Raw genomic sequence first — 22602 nt, forward strand, 5'->3', positions numbered from 1 at the left:
GCTTATCTTTCTCACTGAAAGTAGCAGTTAGCTTCCAGTGGTATTCACCGGTCCACCACTCTTCCATCTTACTTTCTTCCGCCTGATCCAAACAAAGAGGAGGAGCAGCTGCATAGAATGGACCTCAGGCCTGCATGTCTTTCTACATCAGTTGCAAATGACAAATGTATGATCAGCTCTTTGTGTGTTTTTCCTGAGGCGAGAAAGGCCAAGCGGTGACTAAATGCAGACATTTTGCCCTGGGTTGACTTTTGTATTAAAATATGCTATGCCCTGGTCAAGGAAGACCCTCTAGCTGGCATTCTTGCCCATTTCACCAGGAGTATGACTATTTCCAGTGCCCTAACCAAAAGTGCCCCAGAGTTGAGTTCTGCCGGGTGACTACGTGGCCATGCTTGCCTACTTTTTTTTGGTTAACTTTACTGCCTCTCTACCGAAACGTGCATTGATGGATACTTTGCCAGGGCTATTTTTATTATTAGATTCTCAGCACTACTTACTCATAACGTATTTAAGGGTTTGCTTAAAGACTGGTTGATAAGGTGAGAAATCCATAGGAAGAAGTATCTATTAGAAGAAATAGTTACTATACCTATGGAATGTTATTTCTGGTGAATACTATATCTTTCTGTAGATTCTTCCCCTCCTCACTTCATCTTCTGTGAATCAGTTCAGTGAGTAATGGGATCTAAAGGAATGTAAACCTTATGTGCTACATTGTCCGTGTCAGTGAGGATGCTTTTCCTCACCGCACACCTTAGTGGGTCTTGGTAAAAGTACCAGAAACTGACAGAAGGTAACCTGATGCCACCATATTTACGCCGATGTCATCACATACTGGGTGGGGGAGGAATTTACAGCTGAAGCCACATGGCTCTACTTGGTGAAAAATGTTTCCAGATAAAGTCTGGCGCCTGAAGGATATTCTTAAGGTAATGAATATACAAGAAGCTAGAAAACCTACCAGAAATATGGTTACATCAAGAGCTTTACAACACTTAAATTGTTCTTCCCGTTACTTTAATTTTTCCAATATTTAGATTTTATATTCCGTACACAGGCACTTAATTTGACTGACACTATTCATGGGAAAGTAGGGAATGGAAACAGTTGACAACATAAAACTGTGGAACAATTATGGAGTTCTGTTATGTTCACTCTTCTCTCCGAGCTTTGCCTTTGTGTTTGGCAACAAAAAATGAGGCATGTGGAGAATGTGTTGTAATTGCTTAACTCCTTAAGTGCCAGTAGCGCCCCCCATCCCCCATCCTAGCGCCTTGAGACCCTCACCGGTATGTAGCGCGCTTTAAAAATGCATTGATTGATTGATTGATTAATTGATTTATTGATTGGACGCAAACCACACATTCTTTGGTTTAGGGATTTTTATCTTGAAAAAGCACAGTTTCTTGTTTGGTCTGTAATTAATAAATGTTTACAAACATACACAAACAATGTGGCAGTTGTGTCTCTACTACACTGCACAGGCATGTCACTGCTTTCAGGACCAATTGCCATTAAACCTTTTATTCCACAATGATATTTGATCCAATAAAGGGAAGGCAAGTCAAAATATCCAATAATCTTGTATGTTATTTGCACAAAAGTCCAAAAACAAAGTTTAAGTGATTGTCAGGAGTCAGTAAATTGAAATTAACGGATTGTCCGGATCAGAATGATTTTCAGCCTTTTATTCTTGCTTCTTCTTGTAGTTACGCAACATTCATAATTTATTACAACATACAATGAACAGGACAGTGCCTCCGCCAGCGCATTTACCTCTGCTATGGGAATTCATCAGGACTTATAAAATTATGTAAAAAAATGATATCTACACTAAAACATGTGTATGTACATATATATATATCTATCAAACTTGCATCTCTGCCAAAGAGAACAGAGACACACCCCCACTCAAAGCATATTTTATTCACAATCTTTAGGCAATCCAGGTAGAATTCATGTGACAAGGCACAACGCGTTTCGAACTTTTGCGGTCCTTACTCACGCCCAAAAATTGACAATGAAAACGTGCTGCGCTTTCCATCCAAAGTCTGAAACGCATTTGGCCTTGTCACATGAATTGTACCTGGATTTCCTAAAGAGTGTGAATAAAAGACGCATTGAATGGGAGTGCATCTCCGTTCTGTTTGGCAGAGATGTGAGTTTGAAATGAAATATATACACACAAAGTCCAAAATCTTCAGCAAAAAAGCGAGTCAGCCTAGTTTTTTACATTGAACTGTGGTGGTTATACAAAATCTCTGACCATACCTATCAGACAGCGATACCATAGCTATTAAAATTCTTTGCCCCATCTCCATAAATTCAGAACCAAATTACTTCCGGTTTTTTCGCTTTAGGTCAATTATTGGCATGATATTATCATCATAAAGTATTTACATTATTACTGATACAATTTGATTTTCAATAAAAATTAATACTTACAATCCTTAATCTTGAAATTTCAAGGAGTATACAGATTTTCAAACATTCATCTATTATACATTGCTCAAAACTGTTCATAACAAAACAGAGTTTGACACATTATTACAAATAACCCCTTGCCTTAGCATGTACATAATCACAGAAGATTTGACAGAATGTGTTGCATTGGTCATGAACAATTATCCTAAATCGTCTCCCATATTCTATTATCAATTCAAATGTATCCATTATTCATTCAGTACTGTATTTGAATAATTAAAATAAAAAAATACCCGATATCAATAACCAGGGGTAAACATCGATTCAATAACTCACTTTATATCAGTCAAACAAACTTATATCTCATCCATCGCAAGCAGTTAACATGTGTATGTTTGCAAAAAACGCAGGCAAAATATCAGTGGTATTCATCACAACCATTACTACTCATAATCTCCCATGTTTTATTACCCATTCTTATAAATCCATTTCCAATTCAAAGACAATTTATTAAATTGTCAGACAATAAAATCCTCATACCTAAACAATCACCTATCCAGTTGCATCCCTTGTAACAGCAAAGGTACCTCTCATCCATCTCAAACAGTCAGCCCTTCAGGGCTCCCCATTCTCACGTCCACTCACTATCTCCCTAGTAATCACAAGCATCTCACTATGTAACATAATCACTCCAGCCAAACAGCCCTCTTGCTCATTCTCCCATAGTATCGCAATGCTCATTCCAACCAAACCAAACAAAGCATCCATATCCATCCATTTACCTAAATCCATTCCACATTATACACCTCAACATACTCGCTCATTATACTGGCAGCAACCCCATCATCACTCCAACCAAACTTTTCATGCACACAACACACCCTCCATATTGAACAGACCCACCGCTACCACAATTCACTGATTTTGCACTTTCTAATCTCTCGCCATCTTGAAATGTGATTTTATATCCAATACAGTGACCGCTGCGCCTCTCACCAGGCCGGGTCACCCCCTTGCTCCTCCTGCCGCCTCCTGCTCCAGCCAGCCTTGCCGCATTTTTCCCGCCGCCGCCGACGCCCCCCTGGTCCCCCGAGCGGCCCAGCCACTGCAGAGCCGGCCGCTCGCCAGTTCCCGCCGCTGCTCGCCACAGGCCCCGCCCACCACCGGCCCGTTGGCCGAGCCGCTCCCGCCGCCCAGCTGACCCGCCCTCACGTCCCCCTTCTTATGACGCCCCCAGAGCGACCGCGCAGCGGACGCGCGCAGCGGGAGCGCCGAATGAGCGCCGAAGGTGCGCCAAAGGTAAGCCCGTCTGCGCCCGTCCGCACCTGGACAGCGCCCAGTGCCAGGACCCATGGCCCCTGCAGACACCAGCCCACCCGCCGGACGTACGACGCCGCCACCCTCAACGCACTCAACTCCGGCCGAATCCCGGGATGCTACCGAGCCACCCCGAGACGCACCCACGGACCCTTCTGCTGCAACGCCTGCAAGTTCACCTGCAACCGGACCCACGCCACAACAGCACCCACCAATCCGAACACCAGCAGCACCCACCTGAAGTGCATCCTGCTCAACACCCGCTCCATCCACAGACACGCCGTCGAGCTCTAGAACCTGCTCGACACCACAGCCCCAGACGTCGCCTTCCTCACGGAAACCTGGATGAACGCTTCCTCAGCGCCCGACATCGCCATCGCCATCCCGGACGGCTACAAAATCATCCGGAGGGACCGCGTCAACCAGTCAGGAGGAGGCATCGCCATCATCCACAGGAACACCATCCGCATCACGACCAACACCGACGACACCCTCACACCCGCCGAACACCTGCACTTCCAGATCCACGTCAACTCCAAGACCACCCTCAGAGGCACCCTCATCTACAGACCCCCGGGACCACGCACCCAATTCAGAGAAGACATCGCCGACTTCATCAGCCCACGCGCCCTCTCCTCCGCCGACTACATCCTCCTCGGGGACCTCAACTTCCACCTGGAGAACAACAACGACCGCAACACCACCACCCTGCTGGACAACCTCGCCAACCTCGGACTCAAGCAACTGGTGACCACCCCCACCCACTACGCCGGACACACACTCGACCCGGTCTTCTCTTCCAGCAAGGACATCGCCTTCAGCCACGCCACAGGACTCAACTGGACGGACCACAGCTGCATCCACTTCAGCTTCAGGAGGACCACGCTCCACCATCACCAGCAACAGGTTCCCCGCAGAAGCTGGAACAAGATCACTGCAGACCAGCTCGCTACTTCCCTGAGCAAGAACCCTCCCACCAGCACAACGAACCCCAGCCAAGCGGCCACCAACCTCACGAAATGGATCAGCGACTGCGCAGACGACCTCGCCCCTCTGAAGACCCCGCCGAGCAGACCCGGCAGCAAGAAAGCCCCATGGTTTAACGACGAATTCAAGAGCTCCAAGAAGAACTGCAGAGCACTCGAGAAAACCTGGTGCAGAGACCCAACACCGGACAACATGACTGCCCTCAAGCTCGCCACTCGAAAACACCACCAACTGATCCACGCCACCAAGAAAACCGCATTCAAGGAACGACTGGACAACAATGCACACAACAGCAAGGAACTCTTCAACATCGTGAAAGAGCTCTCCAACCCCAATGCCGGAAGCAACGACATCACCCCTACGCAAGACCTCTGCAACTCCCTCGCCTACTACTTCCACAACAAGATCGCGGACATACACAACAGCTTCAGCACTCAACCAACGCACGCCACGACCGAAACACCACCCCCCACCACCACCCTCCGCGCCTGGACCCCGATCAGCACCGAAGACACCATCCGCACGATGAACTCCATCCACTCCGGATCTCCGACAGACCCCTGCCCTCACCACGTCTTCAACAAGGCCGACGCTGTCATCGCACCCCACCTGCGGGACATCATCAACACCTCCTTCGACACCGCTACCTTCCCGGAGAGCTGGAAGCACGCCGAACTCAGCGCTCTACTTAAGAAACCATCAGCCGACTCCACCGACCTCAAGAACTACCGCCCCATCTCGCTGCTCCCGTTTCCGGAAAAAGTCATCGAGAAGACCGTCAACAAGCAGCTGGCCGCCTTCCTCGAGACGAATGGTTCCCTCGACCTCTCGCAGTCTGGCTTCCGGGCCAACCACAGCACCGAGACCGCCCTGATCGCAGCTACCGATGACATCCGAGCCCTGCTCGACAACGGAGAAACAGTGGCCCTCATCCTCCTGGACCTCTCCGCGGCCTTCGACACTGTCTGCCACCGTACCCTAGTACAGCGCCTCAGCAACGTCGGAATCCAGGAGAAGGCACTGGAGTGGATCATCTCCTTCCTCGCCGGAAGGACACAGAGAGTCCGCCTCCCCCCGTTCAGATCGGAGGCCACCGAAGTCATCTGCGGCGTTCCTCAAGGCTCCTCGCTCAGCCCAACACTCTTCAACGTCTACATGAGCCCCCCTCGCAGCCATCGCACGCCAGCACAACCTCAACATCATCTCCTACGCCGACGACACCCAGCTGATCGTCTCCCTCACCAACGACCCCGCCACCGCCAGAGCCAACCTGCACGAAGGGATGACAGACGTAGCCAAATGGATGTCGAACAGCCGCCTGAAACTGAACTCGGACAAGACGGAAGTCCTCATCCTGGGAGTCTCACCCTCCGCCTGGGACGACTCCTGGTGGCCCCCCGCCCTGGGCAGCGCACCCAAACCAACAGACCACGCACGCAACCTGGGCTTCATCCTGGACTCCTCCCTCTCCATGACCAGACAAGTCAACGCCGTCTCCTCGTCGTGCTTCAACATCCTGCGCATGCTACGTAAGATCTTCCGATGGATCCCCACCGAGACCAGGAAGACGGTCACCCAGGCCCTCGTCACCAGCCGTCTGGACTACGGCAACTCCCTCTACGCCGGAACCACCGCCAAACTCCAGAAGAGACTCCAGCGGATCCAGAACACCTCAGCACGACTCATCCTGGACATCCCCCGCCGCAGCCACATCTCCGGACACCTGAGAGATCTGCACTGGCTCCCGGTCAACAAGAGAATCACCTTCCGGCTCCTCACCCACGCACACAAAGCCCTACACAACCAAGGCCCAGGACACCTCAACAGCCGCCTCAACTTCTACGCTCCCAAACGCCAGCTTCGATCGACCAGCCACGCCCTCGCCGCCGTCCCCCGCATCCGAAGAGCCACCACAGGAGGAAGGTCCTTCTCCTACCTGGCCGCCAAGACTTGGAACTCCCTCCCGGCCCACCTCCGCCTGACCCAAGACCACCTCGCCTTCAGGAAGCAGCTCAAGACCTGGCTGTTCGAGCGGTAGAGGACCCCCTCCCCCCCAGCGCCTTGAGCCCCTCCGGGTGAGTAGTGCGCTATATCAATGCTTTGATTGATTGATTGATTGATACACAACTACTCCTTTAATCTTTCCAATCCACCCTCATCTTAAATATATTATTACGTAGAGCCTATTCATAAACATGAAACACTAACTATAATCTATCATCATTCACAACAATTTGTTTATCTATTAGTTCAGCAAAAAAGGCAGCCTACTTTTTTTGAAGTGCCATTAAAGAACTTTGTTGTTGGACTTTTGTGTGTATATTACCTACAAGATTATTGGATATTTTGAGTTGCCTTCCCTTTATTTGATCAAATGTTCACATACATTAGTAAATGGATGATGCTAAATGTTCATACATTTGACTGATTGGTAAGGGTCCGATGACGTAACTATCAAGGCAGAGCTTTCTTTTTCCAGTAGACACTTGCTGATGGGTTCTATAACCCAAGTGATTTTTACTTTGTGTTTTCCTGTTGTATGAGTATCTGATTGTGTTCCTCCTTACCTCTTCTGTGCAGGGAGCAAAGAGCAATGGAGCTATACAAGCAACTGAAACCACGATCACCAGGTAAAAATTGCTAACATTCTTTGAATGATCTGACCGGTATATATGTTTGTGACATTTATACTCTAGGAGAGAGTTACTGAGTACTGAACAGCAGACGTGAGCCTGAGATGCACTTAAAGATCAGTTTCCAAGGTAGGAAGTAACCTTGACCTTCTTGTGCAGGGTGTGACTCCTCTTTGAAGAGGTAATTCTTTAGTTTCTTTCTGAATTGCAGGAGGATAGCAGCTATTCTGTAGCTGTGTGTGTGTGTGTATAGGTATTATCAGTTGTTTAGAGTGGCAAATGTAAAGTCTTCAAAAGCATAGGACACCAGATGTATTATAAGTTAATATCTGTCTGAGAGTAATTACTTTGTAGGTGGCTAGGTCAATAAAATGTGCATGGAAATTTTGTAAACGTTTATATCACTCCTGATTAAGTGGAACAAGTCATTGCACATTCACTAGAGACTCTTTTTAGGGTGTTTGAAACTGAAAGATATTTCTGATGGTCACTTAAAACTCTTGAGCAGAGCTGGAAGGTGACACCAAGTGGCTCCAGTCTTAGTGATGCTTCCTCCCTCAGATATGATTTCATGGATCCACGTAATTCAGCTTCCTGTGCACTGACAACAGTTCTTGTTTTCTGCGACCTTATAGGAGGATCAGGCGTTAGCCCTTCTTTGGTAATTTCAGGGGGAAAAAAATTCTTTTTCTGGCAGCATACTCAGGGTCATGAAATCATCAAAAATCTTAGGCCCTGAAATCATCAAAAATCTTAGGCCCTGATTACAAATTGGACAGTTAATTCCGTCCCGTGCTTAAACCTCTGATGCACAGGACGAATTACGAGTTTGTTTTTATTTACGCACTCGATAATTATTGGATATGTTAAATGACCCAAAACTAGTTACATTTCGGCAGGTCAAAGTTGCTGAAATTTAACAGGGAAAATTGTACGGTATTATTCATACCATGCAGATTTTAGTACGTTAAACACCAAAATCTGCATGTTAGTCCCCTACAAACTCGTGATAGGTGTTATTTATCACACACAATAAATAATTTACCCCATGGTATCGTTTTTTATAATGTGCGACCAATACGTCTTAAACTCGTTAATCAAGGCCTTAGACTTTATTTAAGTGGTTCTGTTCCTGCCACAAACAGATGTCGACTTCTTATCCCTGCAATATCGTCTATGGAACTTAGTGCCAAACATGACTCCAGTTCCTGCAAAAGTGCAGTCTCAACCACTTCAAGGTGATCAAAGATAGAAACTACCTGGTCTTAATAGCGTGGGCCTGATACAGTTGGACTATTTCTACTCCATACCTCCTTCAGTAGGTAATTCATCAAAATGAGATCTTGCCAAAAGCACAGGAAACCGAGCATGAATGATTCCTCCTTCACTTGACGTTGCTCCTATTTTCAAGAGGGGTACAAGAGCTGGCTCTGACCTCGATATAGTCTTTGAGTAGGTTTTGATGCTGTTCAGATGCTGTCTTTTTCCTCCAGTGAAAATGGTGATAGAAGTGGCAGAGATATTCTCCTTTATGCGTATAGTACTTTAAATACACTTTATTTAGCATTGCAGAATGCTAGTGGATTGGACACCTCTCCTCAAATGGATTTGGATTGTTACTCTCTCTCCCGTCCTAATGGCTTTGTTCGGAAAGGCAGCCATTGTCCTTGAACTCCCTCTTACTAATGGGGAAGTGAAGGCCAATTTGCTGATGGAAATACTTCAGCGTGCTTTCTATATCTCCTCTGAGCCTTTTCTTAACTTTAATGATGCATTGTTGGACCCCGTTCTGGCAGCCCAGGACAAACCTACTTTCCCACCTATGGTCACCCAGCAGGTAGCTACACACCATAGGCCAGTACTAGGCTATCCTCTCAGGCCTAGACTCTTGTGATTCAAGCATGCTTGTCCAGACAGAACCCCTCCTTCTTCCTTTATGATCATTCTCGTCAGCAGCCCTAGCTCATTGATGTTATGGCGAAGGTGTTTTCTTCTGGGAATTTTATCTTTGCAGATCTTTAATATCACAGGTTTGTCTTCTTTGGAAGATGGCCTAGTTGTTGGTTGCCCAGTCGTCTGGATTCCACACTCCACCTACTTTGCAAAGGTGGTGCACAATATCCAGGACGCAGTTAAACAGATCCTGCTTTCGGTCTAGCATACGGTTAATCATTCTGTTGACTAGTTGATCAGTACTTCTGATGCCATCAACGGGTATACCTGGATGTGTTCAACAGCTTTTTGTGGTGACTTGCAGGTGCATGTTGTGGACATGCTTTTTAATGGCTCATGCTTCTTTTATTATAAGGATAACTCTGATGTGGAGTGGATTAAGCAGGGATGCAACATGCATGCTCTTGATGCCTGGCATTCCAGCACACCAGTTCTGACGAACGTACTGGAGATTTCAGGTGTTTTTTCAGGGGGCAACCCCACTGTCACTGACTGCACTCTGTCTGTGCCAGCAGCCACATCACTTTCTTTGTGGTATCAAGTGCCATTGTGATGCCAAAAGCAGACCAATGAACAGCAACATTCTCCCTTTTCCTCCTCCCCTGCTCTGCCTTCGAGAGCTGCTTTTATTTACATTTTTTTGGGACGGATGTGGGTTATATTCTGTGGCAAGAGGATGGCAGGGTCCTGCATCTGGGCCTGTGTAATCTTGATCTCAATTCTTGGAGATTGAAAGGCGACAATTCACTATATTTGACATCCCTCCTGTGGTTGTGGATGTCATCTTGGCAGCAGGTGTCCCCTTGGTATATACCTGGTTTTTACAACAAATTTGTGGTGTGGTGCGGTACTCGGCAGATTGACCCACTTCAGGCCCGATTTTCCAGGGTGTTGCTTTTAGTGTTGCCCCTAGACCAGCAAGGACTTTTGTTGGGCATAGTGAAAGGTCCGCTCTTTCAGCTTCGTGTTTGCCGGGTAAGCTCTCTTTGTTTAAATCACCTGTTGGGACGAATTTTTAAAAGGTTTGCAGCAGACATTTTTGCCCAATCCTTTCATTATGCCTTAGTGGGACTTGACTCTGGTATTCTCATTCCTCATTTGTACACCCTTTGAACCAACTAACCAACTATTCATTGCGTCTCCTCATGCACAACATGGCATTCTGCATCACCATAACAAAGGTACAATGTGTTCATTAACTCAAAGTCTTTTCTGCCAATCCGCCGTACATGAGTTTCTTTCCAGGCAAGTTGGTTTTGAGGACCCAAGCCTCCTTTCTTCTAAAAATGGTGACTCCTTTTAATGTTGGGCAGAGCATCAGCCTTCTGGCATTCTTGGTTCTGCCTCATTAGCCCAAGGAGGAGGAAAGGCTCCCTCGGTTAGAATCCAAAAGGGCGTTCAGTTTTTTTATCAAACCCCATCAGTTGATGGATTCACTGAAGCAAAAAAGATAAGGCATGCTATGTATCAAAATCTGCTACGCATTGCCCAAGAAGCAGCCCCCAGAAGGCTTAGGGGTCATGACAGTTTATGCCCTAACTGCAATGGGTATGCCCAGAGGTGGGTCCTTTGCTCATTGTGCCGCTAAGCCTGACTGATGAGCCCTAATCAGGGTGAAACCAGTCTTGGGTTGCTTGTGTTCCAGTTTAGTGAGGACCTTTCTTGGCAGTCGGGCTGGACTGTTCCTCCGGGATCAGATTCAAGACTGACTTACATATGGCTGGGTCGAAGCTGATTTGGTTTGGTGGTTGAAAAACAATGGCCTGGGATGCGACCCTAGAGATATCCAGTGGCTGAGATTAATTCCATCCATCACCTTGTTGTTGTCGCTGATGCCGCGAGTATGACTAGTATGTCCAGGCATGGGTCCTGTGCTCACTGTGCCACTGGAACCAAGTTATACATGACTGATGCGCCTCAATCAGGGTGAAATCAGTCTTGAGTTGATGTGATCCCATTCAGGGAGGGCCTCGCCTGGCAGTTAAGGCTGGACTATAACTATTTGAGCAGGGTCAAGACTGATTAGCAGATTACCTGTGCCAAACTGAGGTGGTGTGGTGTATGAAAAATCATGAACTGGGCTGCAGTTTTAGCCATTGCGAGTGGCTGTATTAATTCAAGCATTCTATCTATCACCATGTTGTTACAGGCTTATTCCACCAGAGCCTAGGCTGCTTCCGTTGTGTTGGCATGCAGAGTGCTTTTTCTGTATAGTTGCCATGGGCCTCACTACAAACATGAAGCACTACTGATTAGACAGCCAGGCCTGTTGAGAAGGGCACTTTGCCTGCTTAATCTTGCAGGCCCCTTCGATCCCAGCCAGTTTAAAGACCCACCACCAGACGTTTACAGCTTTGGTATCCATTCATACGGTGGAGAATCTGTGGTTTGAAGTATCCATCAGAAGAACCAGTTACTTACATTTGGTTACAGTCTTTATGGTTAATACTCTATCTGACCTCAGATTTGTCACCGTCCTCCATGTTGTGTAAACTGGGCTCTTTGTCTTTCTAGAAAGGTTCTAAGTCCCAGACGGACGTCGGACACTGTTTTTCCTCATCTCCCCGTTGTATTTCCTACCCCCTCCCTCCTATCTTTATGCTATGCTGTTGTAATTCATGTAACCATGCTCCAACAACTGATGTAACTTTGTAACTATGTTCTTCCTCATGTGAATCGCTCTGATACCTTTGGGTCTTGCCAGCGCTATGTAAAACTTTTAAAATAAATAAGTCTAGATACATGCACACTAGCCTCAGCTAGTGTGCTGATGCACTCTGCATTTGGAGATGCGGACAGCCCCAGAAAGCAGCTGACATTGGCATGCAAGGGTGGCGCTTTCAGAGTGAAACAACATTGGTGCAGAAACACACAATGCCACATACAGGCAGTCAGGGGAACTTCTGAAGATTTTTCTGATCCAGGGTGATGCCTGGGAAATATACATATGATGAGAAATCTACATTTAGATAAAGCATCCACCAGAAAGAGCATTACTGAAGGTAAGTAATTCGTTCATGACTGTATATATTTTCTCCTTGTTGTCATCAGTATAAAACATTATAGCTTTTTTCATGTAGTGTTTAATAGTCACTCTCTGCTGAGAGAGATTATTTCAGTATGGAAAAAAGCAGACAAAATTATTTGTGTGGAACTCTGAAACTGCTTTTAAAGGAAGAAAAATGCAGTTCACAATATCATTACAACTAAATGCTGCATAAGATTTAATGAAGAATGTGGTTTCGATTAGAACACAGTAATTCCCCTAATTCCCTTTCATTTGTAATGGGCAACAAGAAATTCCCTCATTCTCTAAAGATGTTGAAGGTTGGACCTATGAATACACTTCAAAGTTGAGTAGAATTGATTAATTTTTAAATGACTGTTTAAATCATAGGGGTCTCCTATTTCGGTGAAGTCTCTTTTCTAAAATACCTTTGGAAATAAAAAAAAAATTCAATCACTTGAAAGTGAATAAAGGCTCTTTGAGAAGATTTTTGTGATTGTAGTAGTCACCAAGAAGTTTACATTATAGAAGAAAATTTATGGAATAATCCTGATTGATGAGAATCATCTTCATTCTGTGCCGTTGCGGATTGAACAGAACTGCTAAGGTCGAAATGGCATGAATGCGTAAACAAAAGTCCCCATTCTGTTAAAATTCCTTTCTTCTTGAATTGAGTCGTACAAACCTGTATGCCCCTACTTTAAATTTTGCCTTCGTGTTTTGGAGATCATATCCATCTTAGGGTCTTTCCATTGGCTTAATGTCTTTCCAAGAACCTAGTTGTTGAGAATCCATCGCCACTCTTCCCTAAAAAGTCTGTCTAGCGTGTCTGTTTTTGTATTTAGTCATAAAAGATGCATCACCACTATCTGCTAGTCTTGTCACAGTAGCCACTGCTACTTCAACTGAATGACATTGAAAAAAGTCTGAATTTCATGCATTCCTGTCTGTTTAGAAGAGGCATCAATTTTGCATTGTTAACTTGGACCTGAGCAGACTAAGATAGGGAAGAAGTGGGATATAATGTAAGAGCTAAATGGGTAGCTTTCAGTTGTAACCTTTGTATGTATTAAAATTGCTTAGTTATTGCCCATTTCGATCTGTCATGTGACCCAGGTAAGCACGTTGTTCATAGATGCGTTTGTCATTACTGACTCATATGAGGTGTTTCTGGAGGGTAAGCCCTTCAACACATCTTTAAATCTGATGCCCCTTTGGAAGTGACTGAAGAATTCCTGGAAATGAGCAATCTAGTCTTCCAGTTGTCGGACACCTTTAGCATCAACTGATGTAGAAACACTGGTCAAGTGTTCTCATGTGTACTTTTCACATGAAATTATGAAGTGCTCACAGGAATTGTAGTCTAGCTTGCTTTTAGCTATGGATTTGATGCACTTTAGCATAGTTCTCCCAATTTGAAATGGGTTTCATAAGCCACTTGTTGAGGTATGAATATACAAATCTCTTTAAGAACATTGCAGTTACTGCCACGCCCCTAGTAGAAGACTCATTGGGGAGTCTTCAGCATGAATGTAAGTTGTCTCTGAGGGGATCTCCATTCATAAGCAGTGAATAAATGGTCCAGCTCATGTGCTGGGTTCTCTGAACTGTTATTTCACAGTCACATCTACTTTGCCTTGCTTTGGAAGACCAGAAAACATATGTGACAGACATTTTGACGTGTTACATTTTAGCACCCTTAAAAACAGGCTGTATCACCAATGTTTATGGAATTACTTTGAAATTTAGGAGGAAAAAGGTGTCATACCCTTAAAAATCACCTAAATAAGAATGAAAAGTGATCTTTTAAAAACATACTTCACAAATGCTTTTTACTTTGTTTTAAAGTAAGGTAAGGAATAATACACAGCAATATAGTCTTATAGGCTGCAGCAATGAAACAAAATAAACAGGACACTGCGGCTTTACAGGCCTTCTGACCTCCAGTGTCCCATCATGCCCTGTAAGTGGCATTTTTTTCAGTTCTGTTTTTCCTGCAGACAGGATCCAGAAGCAGAGCTCAGCCTTTTTAAAGGTTTTTTTCCCGCAAAAATTAAAATCTCAGGTTTTCTAAAACTGATTCACTCGATATCCTTTAGGGCGTTAAGCATTTTTAGATAATTTCCTGAAAGGAAATGTATTTAATGTTTTGTAAAATGCCATCCCTTCTGAGAACTGCCCAGACTGTAGCAGAAAAATGGCTAAATCAAACCCGCGCAGGATCTGTATTTTATGTTTGCCAGACTCTCATGACCCCAAGATGTGTCGACACTGCAAGACCCTTTCCAGGCACACTTTGAGGGAGAGAGAGAAGATTCGCCTCCATGGAAAGCTGTAGCAGAGCAGCCGGCAAGATTACCTGTCCGGTGAGACTTTTGACAGGCAAAGAGTTACTGCACCCTCTACTAGTGCCCCTAAGTCACGCTGTAAGGATTCCTGCAGAAGGAAATCCCAAAAAAGAACATCTGGAGGAAGATGTTGGTCCTTAAGGACCTAAACTTTGAGAATAGGTACTGCTCCTACTTGCATGCAGGCTCGATTTGGAGAACTTTTTGGACGTTGTGGGGAGACTGCGACTCCGAGACGCCATGCAACATCGAGACTTGGCTCAATGTTGAGACATCTTACAACTGCCTTTCCCAAGGCAGCAGAGTGGCTTTCACAGATGAAAGCACACAGACTTCCTTCAGAGTCTGATCGGAGTACTCTATTGCTTATTCACCATCCAGGCCCACCTCTCCAGAACCACGACCATTCCGGATTTACCGTCATCACCTTGTGTTCCAGCGGCTCCTAAATTCCTACAATATGGCCACCTAAACGTTCCTCAGGAGTGTATGGATGTGCTAAGAGAAGCCAAGAAATCATCTAAGACTTCCTATTCCATCAAATGGAAAAGGTTCTGCATCTGGTGTTCTCAGAACAATGTCAATCCTCTTAATTGTTAGGGAGAGGGTATTCTTCCATATCTTCTCCATCTTGCTAAAGAGAAATTGAATTTCTCCACAATTAGAGTACATCTCGCAGATGTCACAGCTTATCGAAAATGTCCTTCACTAACCTCCTTTTCTCACAATTACAATGATTTTCTGGACGGTATTAAGAAGATCTAACCTCCCCTCAGGAGAGCTGCTCCTCCCTGTGAGTTGAACATTGTCCTCTCTTGCCTGATTGTTCCTTTCTTTGAAGCTTTTCACGAGGCTTCTCTCCAACACATTTCTTGCAAGGCTTCCTTCAAGGTAACTATTACTTCAGCTTGTAGAGTTAGCGAGATACACGCTCTATGTTCTCATGAACCTTGCACAGTATTCAAAGCAACAGGGTAGTAATGAGGAGCCATCCTAAATTCCTTCCTTGGGTAGTCTCTGAATTCCATGTCAATCAGACTGTTACTCTACCTTATTTCTTTGAACCCCCCCATCTCCTGCAGAGAGATCGCTCCATACTCTTGATGTTAGAAGTGTTTTGAAGTTCTATCTAGATAGGACAAAATCCTTAAGAAAATCAAATCCTCTTTGTCAACTATGGGCCTCTACGGAACAAAAATGCCACTTCCAAACAATCCTTATCTAGATGGGTTGTCTTCTGTATAATCCTTTGTTATCAAAAAGCAAACAAATCCCTATCCGGTAAACCAAGGGCCGACTCCACCAGGGTACAGCAGCTACTGCTACTTTGCTAAGGAACATCCCAATTGCTGAGATTTTCAAGGCTGCAACTTGGAGATCAGTTCACACTTTACAAGACACTATTGCCTTGATTTGGATGCCTAAGTGGGCAAGCAGCTCTAAAGAATTTGTTTGCCTAATTTTACTTTTCTCCTTTTTTATCTCTTCCTTCGCGGAATCTTTGAGGGATAAGCTTTACACATCTATTTAGTGCTTATGATTATCAATGGAGATCCCATTAGAGAGAAAGAATGGTTTCTTACCTGTAATCCTTGTTCTCTCTCAGGGGAATCTCCATAACATCTTAAGTAACCCTCCTTCCTACCGAACAGTAGAGATAATACATGTATACCACTCTACTACTGATTCTCTCGTCAAAACGAACTTAGTACTCTATACAAAATTAACAGTGTTTCTTGACACAATCCATAGTCAATAAGTTTCACTAATTTTGCACATAAGGAAAAAAGTATCCAAAATCAACAGATGTTTTTCTTGTTCCAATGTTCTCTTTATTTATCGCAAACAGATTCTTCTTTCACAAATTTATTCATCATAGCCAACTCGTTTCGTCTCTTTGAGAGATTTCTTCAGGGCTATTGAAAAAATATACAAATACATATTTTAAAAGATGGAGACTAACCCCTTTAAGTATATACAAAAGATCACATGTATTTACAAAATCACATAGACAAAAACTCAAAACAGTACACAATTAAATATAAAACTGGTGAAAGGATCAAAATACATATCCAGACATCTTCCTGTTATTGTGAGGATTCAACATTTAACATTTGACTAACATTAGTTCATAAACATAAAAGGTGATGGCACTCGAGCCCTATACATATGTACATGAAACCCCACACTTCTATATAAATATGACAGTAAAAACCATACCTCTCAGTGTATGGCATATAGTATATTCTTCAAGCAAAACGCAGTATTTCAGAGGCAGTGTGAATAAAGTACTCTGTGCAGTGTTCAAACAATCTGTAATAATAAATAAAAGAACATTTCTTATTGTTCTTTATATAAGTTCCTAAGATGCAGAGATAAGAAAAAATAAATAAACCAGACATCGATGATCATTATTGAATAATCATGGAACCCCATGGGAAAATCAGGAAACCCACAGAAGTACAAAAAATGCAATGTCAATATGCTATTCAGTATAAATTCCATCAGAAAAACACATCTTTACATATGTCTTTTTTATTCATTTGTGTTTGGAAAAGCAAGGCGAATTCAAAACAATTATGTCTTGAAAAGAAAAGTGGCTGACTAGAGGAGCACACACTAACAATCTGCAATATAGCCTATATCATATAACATTTTAAATGTGTGCTATACTTGTAAATCCGAAAACATTAGCAGACATCTACAACCACTAGCTCACTATATATTATTGTCCCAAAAAATGTGTTCCATAGTAAAAAACATCGTCGTTTTCAGATAATTCCTCCCGTGGTATGCAAATTAGCACACAGTGGCCTCCTATGCTAACTGTAATCAGAGCTTATGTTGATAAAAATACCGCACATAATGGTTAAATATCACACGGTGATCCTGGCTCACTGTATATTATTAAACTGCCAGCTACATGTCACGATGGGGCACTGGAGGTCAGAAGCCCCTTCAAGGTGCACTGTCCTATTTACATTGTTTCAATGTTGCATCCTAGATAGGCTACGTTGCTAAGTATTATTCCTTAGCCTTCTTATAGAAAATTAAGAGCATTTGTGAAAGATGGTTTTAAAAAGATCCCATTTCATTCTTATTTAAGTGATTTTTAAAGGTATGACCCTTTTTTCCTCCTAAATTTCAAAGTAATTCCATAAACATTGGCAATTTAGCTTTTTTTTTTTTTTAGGGCTACACAAATATAACATTTAAAAATATTTCCTGGCCTTTCCGAAGTAATGCCCAGTAGATGCAACTTTGGAAGAATTGCTCCGGGTTCCCCACGCGTAGGCGGAACTATACAGTGCTTATGATTTCAGTAGAGATTACCCTGAGAGAGAACTAGTATTACTGGTAAGAAACCATTCCTTTTTTTCTTTTTAATGGTCAAAATATATTTTTCAATCATTTGGTGTGTGTATCATGCACTTTCTTTGTCATTGCTCCAATGAAAAAAACAATGGTGTAAACGTTCCCACCAGAATTTCTGGCTCTTTAGCACTACTTTTTAAGGTAATCAAGATGACATAGGACATTGTTGCCCCAGATGCCTGGCGGATGAGGCCGGCCTCCTCCACATGATGTGGTCATGTCCACGATTACATAGTTACTGGGGGAGAGTCCGCCACATATTACACACTGTCACGACCATGCAGATACCAGAGGGGGCGCTGCCGTGTCTGATAGGGCACCGGAAACAACCTAAGCAGCACAAAGCCCGCTTGAAACTCTTAGACTTAGCACTGTTGTTAGCAGTTAGAGCTTTAACTATGAGGTGGAAGTCTGCCAGGCCCCCAACTGTTGAAACGTGGCGATCTGATCTGTTAAAGTGGGGCAGGGCGGAGGGTGTAATTCTGCGCAGAGAGGAAGAAAAGGGGGTACGAAAATACCCAATTGCACAGGACTGGGAGCGGATGCTGCTGGAGATAGAGGAAATTAACCTGACGCCCTCACAAGAGGATACCTCATAACTGCAAAGGCTAGGCGAGAGGCGGTGGGAACGAATGAGGGGGCAGTGTCCACGGTGCGTGCAGGTTAGCCAGAAGACCACGAGTAAACTGACCTAGGTGTGATTGTTGTCCGAGGAGAGCATGTCGGCGAGCATGGTGCCCTATAGGCGGAGACGCTAGGAGACGTACGGGTTGGGGCGGGAGTTGGGCGGGATGGGGACTGGTTAGACCCTGATTGTGTAGAACTGGACTTCATAATTGAAGCTATACCACACAGTAATACATGGGTAGTTCACAATATGTGGATTGTTAAATATATTTGCTTTCCTCCAGAAGTCTTAGAAACATTGCACTGGTACGGTTGGGAAGGTGATACCAATTCAGGCGATTGTAGTCTATTCCGGGGGAAAAAGGAAACGACTGTATGTGGATAATGATACAAAACTGTTAATTATGATGCGTGTTGCAGTCACGAATAAAGAGTTTTAAAAAAAAAAGATGACATAGGACAGATCGCAATACGTTTACTCCACCTAAGGTAGAAATGAACATCCCTAACTCGCACCACTCCATATTCTTGACCAGTAATTATTGCTTATGGTATGAGTAGGGAATACATGCCCCTGTTTTAATTTTCTTTTTTTCAAGGGGCTTAGCCCCTAATTCCTCTATTAACATACTAATATAGCATAAAAAAATGTCTCCTGGAAGCCCTTAAGGCATATTTAAAAGTCATGGACACAAACCCCAAATTGTAAGGAAAGCACTCCTGTACATTTTTCAGAAGGTCTCTCAAACAGTGGTGAAAATAATTAGCACTGTTGTGCTCAGACACCACGGCAGTCAACAAGTTGAAGTATGATTTCAAGCCTAAAGGATTTTTAGTGCCAGAATTTGTTTTGGTGTTTGGTTTAAAAAAACAACAACAAAAAACTGATTTTGCTGCCTGTAAATTGACTTGTTTTGATCTGTAAAATTGCTTTAAATGAGCGAGAAATTGCTTTGTTGAAATTTGTTGTAGGATCCTTCACATATTTACAAGTTTCAAAATGGTTAGACAAATCGTTGAAGATACTTTGATGTGGACTTGGGGTTCCAGAACAAATTCACAACATTCGTAGGTTTTCCTGTACCCTATAGTTCCTAGCACAAGTCAGGCTGATCTGAGAGAAAGAGAAACCCTCCGGCTGAACTGTATTAACTGAGGTGTTAAAAAATATTGATTTCAATTTTGTAGTAGGAAGATAAGCATAAGAGGCTGAAAGCTGGTCTGGCTCTTAGCATTCAAGCTGAAAATGTGTTATTAGGGCAGATGGTAAGTGGGAAGCAGACTGCTTATATCTTTCTTGGTGTGAGCCAAGATGTTTTATATCTCCTGCACGGGGTAGCTAACACTGTAAATGCAATTACAGAGCATGGCTACAGCGACAGCACAGAGATGGTAAAGATCATCATACAAACTGTACAGAGCCAGGATCGCGTCCTCAAGGAGCTGTTTGGCCATCTCAGGTATGCATTGTAATTTGAAGTGCAGTTGTTAGGTTTCAAATGTTCATACAGTGTGGCATTTCTGTTGTACTCAATTCCCTGTATATATTGAGCAGTAGGATGCTTGATTAAAAAGGACATTACATCTAGAAACGGAACAATGTAACTCATTTGGTTGATGGTTGATCTCATGGCAGCATTTAAAGGACAGTGCATTTGGCAAAGATGGACTCTACACTACAGATCTGTTTTCTTCATTGGACACGTTAGGTCTTCGGTGCCTATATCACAGTTAGTTCTGCTTTGTCCTGACAATGAGATAATGCATATCTATTTTGATAGAGCCGTTTTGCGGCATATTAATCCTGCTAGAATTAAAGTACTAGAAACTGCTCAGCCTCTGACCTTGTGCCCCAGAGTTTGGGACTCATGACAGCAGTATTATTTAGATCTCATATTTGTGTCTGTGAGTTTTGGGGTCTGCAAGACTGTACTACTAGAATAATGTCATCTTAGCATCACTGGGGGTTGAATTGATGTTGTAACTGAAATAAAGACCTTTCAGCCTGAGGTCTCTAGTAGTTGAACCTATTTCTTTAAAAGCTCTCATTTTGGATTTCCTTTGCAGCAAATTGTTGGGGTGTAAGCAGAAGATCATCGACTTGCTTCCCAGAATTGAGATGGCACTAAATAATATTAAGGAAGCAGACGCCTCTCTAATGCAGATGCAAGGCAAGAGGCAGCGAGAGATCTGGCACTTACTCAAAATTGCCTGTGTAAGTGATTTTCACAACCAGTTATTTAATTCTGTTGAAAGATTAAGTGGAGCATAATACTCATTAAAGTGGTGCTGTTGTAGTTGAGCCCATCAAGCTCGCAAAAAGCATTTTTAATAGAAAAAATCTTTTGTTTAAAGCAAGGCAAAAATAACAGTTAATATGATAAAAGTAGCAAAAATAAACCTGTGGTCTATCAGCGAAAAAATCACATCCCGCACGGAAACTGATGCCACATGGGCTACAAATTGACAAGAGAACAACCTACAAAATGCATGAAACATACTTGCTTTAAATGGTTTTAAAGTGTGAACAAGCTATTAAATATATGAAAAGTATTCCAAACTTTTAATGGTGTGACTAAGAACCCATGGTTACGTTTGTGTTCTAGGAATGTCCAGCCTAGCAAGAGAGTTACTGCACTAAGACCACTGCCTGCAGATAGCCTTTCTAATCAATAGAAAATCGGTTTCAGAATCCATGCCAGCAACCCCTTTTACACACCTGAAAAAATGTCAAAGTGTAGAATTCTAGGATTACTAATGAATCCTTTTCTTTGAGACAACTTGTGTTCAGTAATATGCTTTCCTTTTACAACATCCTAGTATGCCATAAAACAGTGCGTGAAAGCCTAGGACTATAATAGTGGTGCCCTTGTGGTTCAGAATTATATGGTCGCTGTTATCAGCATTCAAAGTATTGTGAAGTGCAAAGCAATAACTTCTTACCAAGTGTGATTTTTGTTGGAGAATCCAGCAGAAAATCAAGTATTCCTGTGTCCTGTTTGTTTGCTATTCTCAAGTTTTAGGTACTGTCCCATTTAGTAGCAGGACCGAAAAGTGATTCTCTAAATGTTTTATGGATGTTGTATGTAATGTGTCATGGGCATGTCATGCCAGGGGGACTGTAGCTTCCCTTGCTTAGGTATGAATTCCCCATTCCTTTTTTTTTGGACACCTCTGACCACAGGTTGCTTAACTTTAGAATAGTCAGTTGTGCTATACCCATTACAGAGAACTTAAACAGCTGTGCTCCCTCACACAGGTGGAGTTGTGTGGCTGCCTGCTGGCTCCATATCACCCTGTAAGTGATGAAGTGGAGCTACATATAAGTACTACCCAAACGTGATGACATTTCCTTTCTTTCTGTAGTTTCCGACACAGATTTGTAGTTCACAGCCAACTTTTGTTCCTCTTCCAATGATTTCCAAAACTGTTGAAGCATGTGCAAAAACAATAGGCTTCAAACCATCGTAAGAGAGCAGGACGCCACTGTTAATCCCTAACCTGCAAGAGATGTCTTTGGTTCCGATCATAACTCTTAAATTGTGGAATATGTGTGCCCTCATGCACCCAAACGTGATCCGGGACGGGGAGACGACCACAAGAAGAGGTTGTGATTGAAGCATAGATATTGTTCCTTCTTCAAGTCTCATTCCTTTGAACAATTCATTCTCGCTCTGTCTTTAGGTTAGTCGAAACCCAATCGCAAACACTAAAACAAAACACAGGTCTCGACTCCATTCCTTCACTGTTGCTTGAAAGAGAAGTTATTATGGCGTCAAGATAAACATTGCGTTCCTTCGAAGTCCTTCAGTTTTCAAAACTGATTTCTGTAGTAGGGGATCTCTGTGTATAGTCATAATCTAGTGAATAGTCCCGCCCATGTGCGTGGACCCCGGAGCAATCAAAAATAATCTCTTAAGTCGTCTTC

General features: G+C 43.5%; 1 protein-coding gene across 2 annotated transcripts in view; it reads left to right on the forward strand.

Annotated features, from left to right (window-relative positions):
* CHUK (component of inhibitor of nuclear factor kappa B kinase complex) overlaps nucleotides 1-22602 on the forward strand; it is a 559943-nt gene that overhangs the window by 434722 nt on the left and 102619 nt on the right. For both annotated transcript variants that reach the window (XR_013594756.1, XM_078642754.1), the window contains exons 16-18: nucleotides 7312-7361; nucleotides 20038-20134; nucleotides 20742-20889. Coding sequence is in view for 1 of the 2 variants with exons in the window: in XM_078642754.1 (XP_078498880.1) it covers nucleotides 7312-7361; nucleotides 20038-20134; nucleotides 20742-20889 (295 nt within the window). In the remaining variant the exon portion in view is untranslated. The remainder of the gene's footprint in view (nucleotides 1-7311; nucleotides 7362-20037; nucleotides 20135-20741; nucleotides 20890-22602) is intronic.

This window comes from Lissotriton helveticus, chromosome 5_1, assembly GCF_964261635.1.
Source record: "Lissotriton helveticus chromosome 5_1, aLisHel1.1, whole genome shotgun sequence".
NCBI classification, from domain to species: Eukaryota; Metazoa; Chordata; class Amphibia; order Caudata; family Salamandridae; genus Lissotriton; species Lissotriton helveticus.